Here is a 9,591-nt window from a genome sequence, read left to right as displayed (position 1 = left end):
TATGCTATTCATTAATGTACTTGATATTCATTAAGGCTCTTCGGCTTGTGAAGTGTGCTTTTAGCTCACTTGGCATGCTTTATGGGAAAACCCTGTAGTACATTACATGCATGTAGCTTAGTACAATTTACTGTGGATGTAATGTCTTTATTATTTGTCCTTAATCATGTTGCTAGGGGTCATTTTGAGGATGAGATATCCAGTGACTTGAAGCACACAGGAGCTGGTGTACTTTCAATGGCCAATAGGTACATGTAGTGTGTGTGTGTGTGTGTGTGTGTGTGTGTGTGTGTGTGTGTGTGTGTGTGTAACTATGTGTAATTAATTACTATATCAGAAAGATTATTTTAACCTTTATTTTGAAGATTCCGTACACGTACATGTACATGTACTGTATTGCTTCTGTGGAGTGTATACTGTGTAGTGGTTTTTTTAGGGATAATTTTCATGAAATTAATTGTTATGAATTCCCACTATTCTGCCATTTTGCACCGTATTAAATTAATTTTTAAGAATTTAATTTTGTGAATCTTGAAAAAACCGTGAAATTTACAAAATTTGCTATCCTCGAAAAAAACTGCTATATGGTAATTTACCTATTGCATGCATGTACATGTACATATACATATACTTGCATATAATACATTATTATCATTGTGTACATGTATAGTGGCCCAAATACAAATGGAAGTCAATTCTTTATTACACTAGCTCCAACTCAGTGGTTAGATGGTAAGAGTCTCTACTAATTATTATTATTAAATTATTAACTATTATCCTTACATGTAGGAAAGCACACCATATTTGGACGCGTGTGTTCAGGGATGGATGTGGTGCAAAAAATGAGTTTAGTAGAAGTAGACCACAATGACAGGTTAGTGAAAGTTTTATATTCATAAAACTCATACACAAAAATTATAATGAGAATATTAGGCATACCTCAACTGCTTCATTTGATATAATTAGAAAAATTGAGAGCCAATTTTCATTACAATACCATTGCTCTTTGCCTGAATTTGTGCTTGCATGTAGCTCAAAATTTAGTAATCAAAATTTAGTAATTGAAATTTAGCTTAAATTTTCTGCATAGTGTGACGACATTTATTATGTATCAAAAATATGTCATAACAAAAAAAATTGAGCAACTTGATATTAAGTTATTATTGCCGTTCATTATCATCTTAGTTACTTTCAACTCATTGAGAATTTGATTGAATTGAATTTCTTTTTAGGCCAACAGCAAGCATCACCATACTCAATGCTAGGAGACTAGAACAATTAGAATAGTTTTGTCATTGTTTGATATTCTTTATGCACAATAAAACCTTCACAATAAAGTAGAGAATAAAGTAAAGAGATTAGGAGTAAACGCATTGTTGTAACCCCTCTTCCTTATCACTGAACGATCAACATAATAGTATATAGATTTGATATGTAGTACATGTAGGTACATATGCAAATCAATTTTGCAATCTATGTGTGTTTACTGTGTCTACTATTGATACCGCCCACTCAAATTGAAATCAGTCCAACTCCGGTCATGGCTGCACTTCACTCTGGTTATTCTCATCCAGTCCTTAGAGTATGGCAGAGTAATGCTGGCACGGCGCCTGTCACTGATTATTTCATATACCCTTTGTTTATAACGTAAGGAAATTTAGTTCAGTATAGTAATAAAAACCGATACTTTTATAATTATTGCTAATTAGTGATGACCCTGATGGTAAAGAGGAAATAGCCAGTCTTCCTGAACAGTACAGGTAATTATTTTATTATCAATAACAATAAGCTATACTTATTAATTTTTATGGGGGAACGTAAGTTAGAAAAGAGAAAGAATCTAGATGTAGTGAATTATTGATAAGATGTTTTAGAAATTCATTTTACTAAACTGATGAAGGTTATTATTAGCACATTTGTAGATGGGGTGTTAATAAATTACAAGACGCTTTAGATGAACTGGTGAAGGAGGGATTACGTGCTGTCTTGCTTTTTGGAGTACCACAAAAAATTGAAAAGGTATATTGGGTTTTATGATGCTGTGTATAATGGTACATGGCAAGGGCTCTAGCCAATTTGTGCCAAAATTGAGAAGAAAAGATTTCTCCATTTTTATTACATTTCATGATGCATGTACATGTACTTATGTTGCATAGAAAGTTTGAGCTAATTCTAATAAAAATTGGATTTTTTATGAATTTTTAAAAGTTGCTCAAAAATTGGGTGAAAGTCCCTGTACAGGGTAATCGGCCAAATTTTTCCAAAAATGAAAAAGTGAAAACTTGCCATTTAAAAAAATTTTCCTGATGCACATACATGTACTTATGTTGTACGAAAAATTTGAGCTAATTTCGATCAAGTTTGGATTTTTTATGAATTTTTAAATTTGCTCCAAAATTGGGCCAAAGTCCCTGTACTATAGTACAGGGTCATCGGCCAAATTTTGCCAAAAATGAAAAAGTGAAAAATTGCCATTTGTAAATATTTTCCTGATGCACGTACATGTACTTATGTTGTATGAAAAATTTGAGTTAATTTCGATCAAGTTTGGATTTTTTATGAATTTTTAAATTTGCTCCAAAATTAAGCCAAAGTCCCTGTACTATTATAGTACAGGGTATACATGTACTTTGTTCCCAGAAAGGCATGTATTCTGGTGGTTAAAGTAGAATGTACAGTAGCCTTGCACACAGTTAATCTTTTTAGTTTTTGTTATCATGCTGTATATTAATTTCATTTTATGTATTGTAGGATGGTACAGGTAGTTCGGCAGATTGCTCTGATAATCCTGTCATACTAGCAGTAAAGAGATTACGTGAATTATATCCATCATTACTAATATCCTGTGACGTCTGTTTATGTCCATACACTGATCATGGACACTGTGGTAAGCAACACTAGCCTTTAATGATAAAAGTATAAACTAGAATGTAGTGTGCTTCATTTTAAAAATGCCACATACTTTACTCAAAAATTATACTAATTTAAAAAAATTAAATTTGCAAAAATTGTTACAAAAATAGGATTCCTCAATCAGCAAAAATATTCATTATTATACGATTCATATTTTTTTTCTAAGGTATCCTAACTAATACTGGGTCACTGGATAATCCAAAGAGTATCAAGAGATTGGCTGAGATTGCTGTGGCCTATGGTAAAGCTGGGGCCCATGTTGTAGCACCCTCAGACATGATGGACAATAGAGTGAGAGCCATTAAACAAGGACTGGAGCTAAATGGTCTGTCTACTAGTGTAGCTGTAATGAGCTACAGTGCCAAGTTTGCATCTAGCTTCTATGGACCATTCAGGTAAGACTCACACAATCGTCATGGGCAGAAACACAGGGTGCAAGACACGGGCATATCAAGTCGAGAGACCATAATGTTCCTTTTTTCCCTTTAATAAAAATACAAAAAAAAAATTCTATTTTAAAGAGGAAGAGGGTAGGAGCTCTTAATTTTGTCACCAGAGCCCCCTCCATTTGTGTGAACTGTGTCTCGTCTATGACACTTTTGTAATAAATAAATATTGTGCTAGATTTTTGGTAATTTTTAATCATTGTGATTATCTAGAGATGCTGCCAAGTCAGCCCCAGCCTTTGGTGATAGAAGATGTTATCAGTTACCTCCTTCAGCTAGAGGCTTGGCTAAGAGAGCAGTGGTAAGGACAAATTATGTAATACATGGTTATAAATTTTGTTTGTTTTTGTTATTGTTATTGTTATTGTTTATGTTGTTGATAATGCTCATGCTATATTACAATTACATACTATTAGCATGTTCCTCTCTTGTAATCTGTACTGCATTCCCACGGAAAGTAACGATTTGTTTTCCAAAAAATGCACATAACTACATGTACATGTACATGTACATGCATGTGTACATCAGCAGCACATGTAAGCTTACATTTACATGTTCACACTATCAATTCTTTCTGAGCAATTTTTAATTTTAGATTGCCCTTATGGTTATTTACGTTACACTGGTATTTATTGTGCTACTTTTTATATTTTGTGTTACAGGATAGAGATATTGAGGAGGGAGCTGATATCATTATGGTGAAACCTGGTATGCCTTATTTGGACATAGTCCGTGATACAAAAGAAAAGGTATGTTTTGTAATAGTTTTAAAATTACAGGAAGGATGTAAAACATTAAGGAGCTTTGCTCCCTAGCCACACTATCATAAAGAATAAGTTATTTAACTTTTAAAATAGTTAGACGACAATCATCTGCCTGTAAGAACAGACACACTTGATCATTAAAGGCTTCGCACAATACACTGTACCCTGATTGCATCATGAAGGTGTGTTACTACACCCCTCACTATTATGAGTACTGCTATTACTTAATTAGTTATGAAAACTATTATGACTAAACTGTTTTTCCTTTAGTACATGTACATGTACTTATGTTGTCAAGAGGGATGTTAATTAAATTTATTGGCTGTGGTAGGCTAGCTTTCTTACTTCAATCTAAAATGATACATGTATTTATGAGCACTTAGTAATAATTCCTTCAGTACATTGTATGTTTATCACAGACTCCCCTAACTGATCTATTGATTGATAAATGGCAAATATTCAATTGCACTAAATGCACTATCATTCCTTATGCTTTCTTATAATTATTACATGTACATCTACAATTAATCATTTATCATTTAATAGCATCCTGAATTTCCATTGGCAATCTATCAAGTGTCCGGAGAGTATGCAATGCTGTGGCATGGAAGCACTGCTGGAGCTTTTAATTTAAAGATCATTGTAATGGAGAGTATAGAGTCAATGAGACGTGCTGGTAAATAGTACTGTTGTGTTTCTATATTGTACTTATGGTTGTATGATTTTAGGTGCCGATATAATCATCAGCTACTATACGCCTAAACTGTTGAAGTGGTACAAACCTGGACAAGATTAAAGATGACATTCATAGAATTTTTTCAATGACGTATATTTCAATTCTGATATTTTTTAAAGTAAATGAAAAGCGATGATGAATCAAAAAAATAGAAATTGACTACTACATGTACATGACAGAATTCTTACTCAAGTAGGCTATATTGAAGCAAAAAAGCCAAGAGTGATGCAATTGTTGAGAATATTACTTAACTTGCTCTTGATAGTGTTAATTCATCTCAAACATCATTAGACTGAACATGCTGTCTTGCCACCCAAACAAGCATATTAGCGTAGTGCAGTGCAATGGGGATATGGCTGACAATGAGTCACACCTCCCGTTACGTACAACCAACCGAGCTTACAACCTGATTTAAAACCCAAAATAGTTTACCAAAGAGCATGATGCAACAAAAAGAGAAGTCTTTAGCCTCCCATGGTAAGGTAAGGACATATCTATTGTAAGGATTACAGGAATTTTGACAGATGCGCCTTAATTAGATCTTTCGTTGTTTTTGATTGCAACTCCCACCTTTAAGATGGCCGACTCTTCTACAATTTCAGGAAGGATACATCAAATTGGAAGAACCTTAAGTGAGTGATGGCATGACTTGTTATAACTTATAAGGTTTTTAATCATATGTGATTACTACAGATATTAGTGATCTCGATGAAGTGATTGCATTACTTGAGAGACATCACTACAGCAAGACATCATATCATCGACTTGGCCTAGTCAGGCGTGGCCTGACCCTTGCGAAAACGGAGGGTCAGGAACCTCGTATATACCAGTCTTGTTAGCTGCTGCAGAAATTCTGCAGTGACGCATTGTGACTTGCTATGACTATGTAACCGTTAATAATCATTAATAATATTAATTGAAAATGGATGTTGGTGCTCTAGCTAGTCTTCTTGGTATCCTTTCTCTGCATTTGCATATTCTTCCAGATACTATAAATTCATCAGAGCAGTTATAATAGGATGTCATGAGAAGTCTCATCTATAGGAAGCTCCTCAAACCTGGCCATATATGCCGCCTCAGTTCTCTCCATGTTGAAAACACCAAATTAGATCTGCTAAACGAACTGTAACGATTGTTAGCCTGGGAAGTGATGTTGCTTCCACAGCTGACAGTCTTACAAGTCGTCATTGTTTCTTTATGTATAATTATAATTATTTTTGTTTTTATTATTAAACAATAATTAGCTATTAATTATTCATTATGATGACATAGGCTGCTACAGCAGCTGCAGCTCCACCCGAAGCCATAGTAGTTGAAAACAAGTCTGGTATACACGAGGTTCCTGACCCTCCGTTTTCGCAAGGGTCAGGCCACGCCTGACTAGACTTGGCCTTCGTCTTAATTTGTCTCACAATACACTAGAGAAAATAAAGAAAGACCATGGAGAAGTTGATCCTTGTTTCACAGAGTGTTTGGCTAGCTGGTTGCGTAAAACTGATGATGTGGAGACTCCAACAATAGATACACTGATAGCTGCTCTTAGAGCCTGGAATAGGAGAGAATGCTGTAGCTGACGGTATTAATGAAGAAAGACAAAGTGAGTGAAAAATCATAATTTTCGTCATGTGTTAATTCCCATCAGCTGTCTCTAAGGCTATATCTAGAAGTGAAATGCTCTGTCATCCATCTTCCCAAACTATCCCCACAACCACCAGTAAAGGTAAGATTTTGTCATTGGCCTTGTCATAATTTGTGTGGATCAGTGGAGACTACTGTGACCATTGTAGGGTAGTTTAATTTTGTGGACTTTGTACATATGTAGGTCACAAAGTTAATACTTTGGAAATACTCAGTGCACATGCACAGCACTCGTGTATAATTTATGTACGTGCAGGCTGCATGAAAAGCTGCTCTTGAACGAATGAAGAGCTTTTTTTATTCTGTATAGCTGAAAACTTTCAAGGCCAATAACTTTTGTTGTTTTCACAGTTTTTGTCAGATTTGCAAAATTAAAATATGCAAAAAATTTTGATGTTACGGTACGAAATGGCAAAATGCTTTTGATTCACAAAAATTAAATTAATTGTGGGCGAATTTGCAAAAGTTTAATGCCCTCAAAAGTTTTCAGCCATACAGTATTATTGAAAATTTGTACTCATATGGTATGTGGTAGTTGGTTTTTTCAGTTTTTTTGCTGTAGAACAGGCTTAGAATACAAATACATGTAAGTAACAAAGCATTATTTTAAACAAAAAGTCACCTTTTTCATGTAGCAAGGCCAATGTACCAACTGTGTCTTGTTTTATGATGCATCATGCATGTATACGTACAGAACAAAGTTTTATTAATAATTTAAATTTATTATAAAAGTCATGAATAAAGTAGAGGTCACATGTTTTTTTTGATAAGACACTACCTACATGTAACTTCTGGTAGTACTTGAATGACTGCATGATGTTCAGTTTACCAGACCTTTCCCCGCAGGGCTGAAGGGTCTGGCCCTGAGACTACTAAGTTCTTGTTGGCTTATACATGTATGCTTCCACAATGGTGGCCATGAACTATTTTATAGTGATGGGTAATTCCGAGTCTGGAATATTTGTCCTTTGATTCCAAATGAAATCATACTTACATCAAAAGAGAAGTCGGAACTGTTTGAAACAATTCCAAATTAAGCCCCACCCAATCACACCCTTTAATATTAATAATAGTTAATAAATCAGTATTCACTACATTAATTATTCATTATTATTGCATTTTTAGTGCTGTAATAGATAACACGTATTTTTGTGCATGCGCAGATGTATTACTCGGAATTGGTATTTGATTCCATCAATTCCAGCCCCAAAAGTACTTGGAATTGAAATCAATTGCAAATTTCTGGATTTACCCATCTCTACAATTTTATACCGGGCCATTACAAATTAATCTTGAATCTAGTCTGGTCATAATATTTTGAATCTCACTCACATATTATACAAAAAAAGAGCTGATTATTTGATAATGACTGAAACAACGAATATTTTATTTTTTAATAGAGAACTCAACACAGTCAGCCATTGTTAATCCAGGTAAGAAGAGATATGTTGTAACAGTAAGCTCTATGCCTTGTTGATAAATAAATATTTTTATAGGTGTTCGTGATCTTGAGCAAGAAATTGATAAAGTTTCTAAGTTGAGAAACATTGCTACTGCATTGCAGGATAAATATGATATCCTTGTTATTGCTGTCAAAAAATCGCTTGAAGATCACTGCATTGATGTAAAGGATGCCAAGAGGTTGATAAAAGAGTGTTTGAAGAGAAAAGCTTGTGTTGTTTCTAATTTGGTGCCCTGCATTGATATTCTTGAGAAAGCAAATGATTTTGAAAGCTTTTTTGATTTTCGAAGCAATCATGACTTCATTGGCTACCTTAATTACAAGCTCTTAAAAAAACTAGCTGTACTTGTCAAAAATGATAAAGAGATTAAGAAGCATTTTTTTGGTTATGAAAAAGAATATGCCAAGCTATTGGCCTCAACTTCCTTTCAAGATTTGATACCTTTATTTAATGAACAATCTGACTCATCCCCTACTGCTCCTCTTGGCTTGCCATACATTTCTTTCCATTTTGAGAAGCCTTGGTTACCCACTTGTGTTTATACCTGGGTATCAACCTTTGGTGAATTCTCATGGTCAGAAGATGCATTTCTCAAACAATTACGAAAGAAATGTGTTATCGTCACCTATGCTATACTACCATGTGTTTTTGATGATGTCATGAGAGATCTCACGGATCCTGTGATATTGAAGAAGCTAAAGGATAAAGGAATTACTGTAATTGAATTGCCACAAGAAGAGAAAGGTGAGGTGCCGGGCAAAGTGTTAATGCATGTAAATTATTTTTTAACTTCAATTTTGTAACTAACATTAATTAAAATTATTGTACCGGTATATTATCATATCCATGCAGACTCACAAATAGAAGACAATTCTAATGAAGGACTGATTTCAGTATGTATTATTAATTTACATATGTTCTAAATTAATTTTATGGATATAGAGTGGGAATTCTCAAGAAAGGTCTTCGATCATTAAAACTGCTAAGGATACCCTTCCGACCACATTGGTATTATACAGTAGTTTATATAATAGCTGCATGCATATACACGTCATTTTTATAGTTAAGTTTGGGAGTACTAATTTTGTCTTACTGAGTTTGTATTAATATCAAATAAATTATCTAAGCTTTATTGTGCATATATAGCCAACATGCATAAGCAAATTTGGCAACAAGTTGCTTGTAAAGATGCTCTAGTTGGCAACGAATTGCCTATATAGTGCATGTTGCCAATGGGCTTTACCTTATGTTATATTGGGCTTTAAAAAATCATAGCTGAATGATTTTAGAATTTCATTTATATAGACAAGAGAAGTTAGTATGCCACAAGGGCATAGCAGGACTGCAACATTTGAGGTAAAAACTAAAATAAAAAGCTACAGTCTGGTATGTTGCATGCAGTAATTAAGCTGGTTGCATTATTAAAGGGTAACTCAACCCAAAAACTTTTTTCGCAGAAATAAGTTGGTAATAATGAAAAAATCATAGGAAAAATAAGTAAAATTATCAAAAAGTACTGTTTCCATACTAAATCTTGGGTCAAAAGATGCAATTTCTTGCCTTGCAGCCATTTTGTCAAAATCACTTCCGGTTGTGGGCGTGGTCACGCGATGACGTACATGGGGGAACAT

The 9,591-nt window shown here is 34.1% G+C and overlaps 3 protein-coding genes across 3 annotated transcripts in view; all 3 read left to right on the top strand.

Moving 5' to 3' along the window:
- The window catches only part of LOC100636496 (peptidyl-prolyl cis-trans isomerase-like 1), a 4,207-nt gene extending 2,867 nt beyond the window's left edge, over nt 1-1,340 (top strand). The window contains exons 5-8 of the mRNA XM_003386681.3: nt 177-248; nt 671-732; nt 790-874; nt 1,233-1,340. Coding sequence (XP_003386729.1) covers nt 177-248; nt 671-732; nt 790-874; nt 1,233-1,287 — 274 coding nt within the window. The 3' untranslated portion in view covers nt 1,288-1,340. The remainder of the gene's footprint in view (nt 1-176; nt 249-670; nt 733-789; nt 875-1,232) is intronic.
- A 163-nt stretch (nt 1,341-1,503) lies between these two features.
- Nucleotides 1,504-5,014, top strand: LOC100636371 (delta-aminolevulinic acid dehydratase-like). Its single transcript, XM_019996691.1, has 9 exons — nt 1,504-1,647; nt 1,710-1,760; nt 1,923-2,019; nt 2,752-2,887; nt 3,080-3,308; nt 3,573-3,660; nt 4,022-4,108; nt 4,670-4,799; nt 4,852-5,014. Exons 1-9 carry the CDS (start codon nt 1,541-1,543, stop codon nt 4,917-4,919), a joined length of 993 nt encoding a protein of 330 aa, XP_019852250.1. The 5' UTR covers nt 1,504-1,540; the 3' UTR covers nt 4,920-5,014.
- Nucleotides 5,015-6,248: 1,234 nt separating this feature from the next.
- The window catches only part of LOC109582068 (uncharacterized), a 4,380-nt gene continuing 1,037 nt past the window's right edge, over nt 6,249-9,591 (top strand). The window contains exons 1-7 of the mRNA XM_019996658.1: nt 6,249-6,456; nt 6,502-6,579; nt 7,898-7,930; nt 7,994-8,704; nt 8,813-8,853; nt 8,903-8,968; nt 9,266-9,346. Of these exons, the coding sequence (XP_019852217.1) occupies nt 6,531-6,579; nt 7,898-7,930; nt 7,994-8,704; nt 8,813-8,853; nt 8,903-8,968; nt 9,266-9,346 (981 nt within the window). The 5' untranslated portion in view covers nt 6,249-6,456; nt 6,502-6,530. The remainder of the gene's footprint in view (nt 6,457-6,501; nt 6,580-7,897; nt 7,931-7,993; nt 8,705-8,812; nt 8,854-8,902; nt 8,969-9,265; nt 9,347-9,591) is intronic.

The sequence above is a fragment of the Amphimedon queenslandica genome, unplaced genomic scaffold (genome assembly GCF_000090795.2).
Source record: "Amphimedon queenslandica unplaced genomic scaffold, v1.1 AMPQUscaffold_13402, whole genome shotgun sequence".
Lineage (NCBI taxonomy): Eukaryota > Metazoa > Porifera > Demospongiae > Haplosclerida > Niphatidae > Amphimedon > Amphimedon queenslandica.
This window is presented reverse-complemented; position numbering and strand designations above follow the sequence as displayed.

Excerpts from the sequence above, each read along its gene's own strand:
- LOC100636371 (XM_019996691.1), top strand. The coding sequence starts at position 1,541 with ATGGCTGCACTTCACTCTGGTTATTCTCATCCAGTCCTTAGAGTATGG. Across the intron at positions 1,761-1,922 it reads AGTCTTCCTGAACAGTACAG|ATGGGGTGTTAATAAATTAC; the intron begins GTAATTATTTTA and ends GCACATTTGTAG. Across the intron at positions 4,109-4,669 it reads TCCGTGATACAAAAGAAAAG|CATCCTGAATTTCCATTGGC; the intron begins GTATGTTTTGTA and ends ATCATTTAATAG.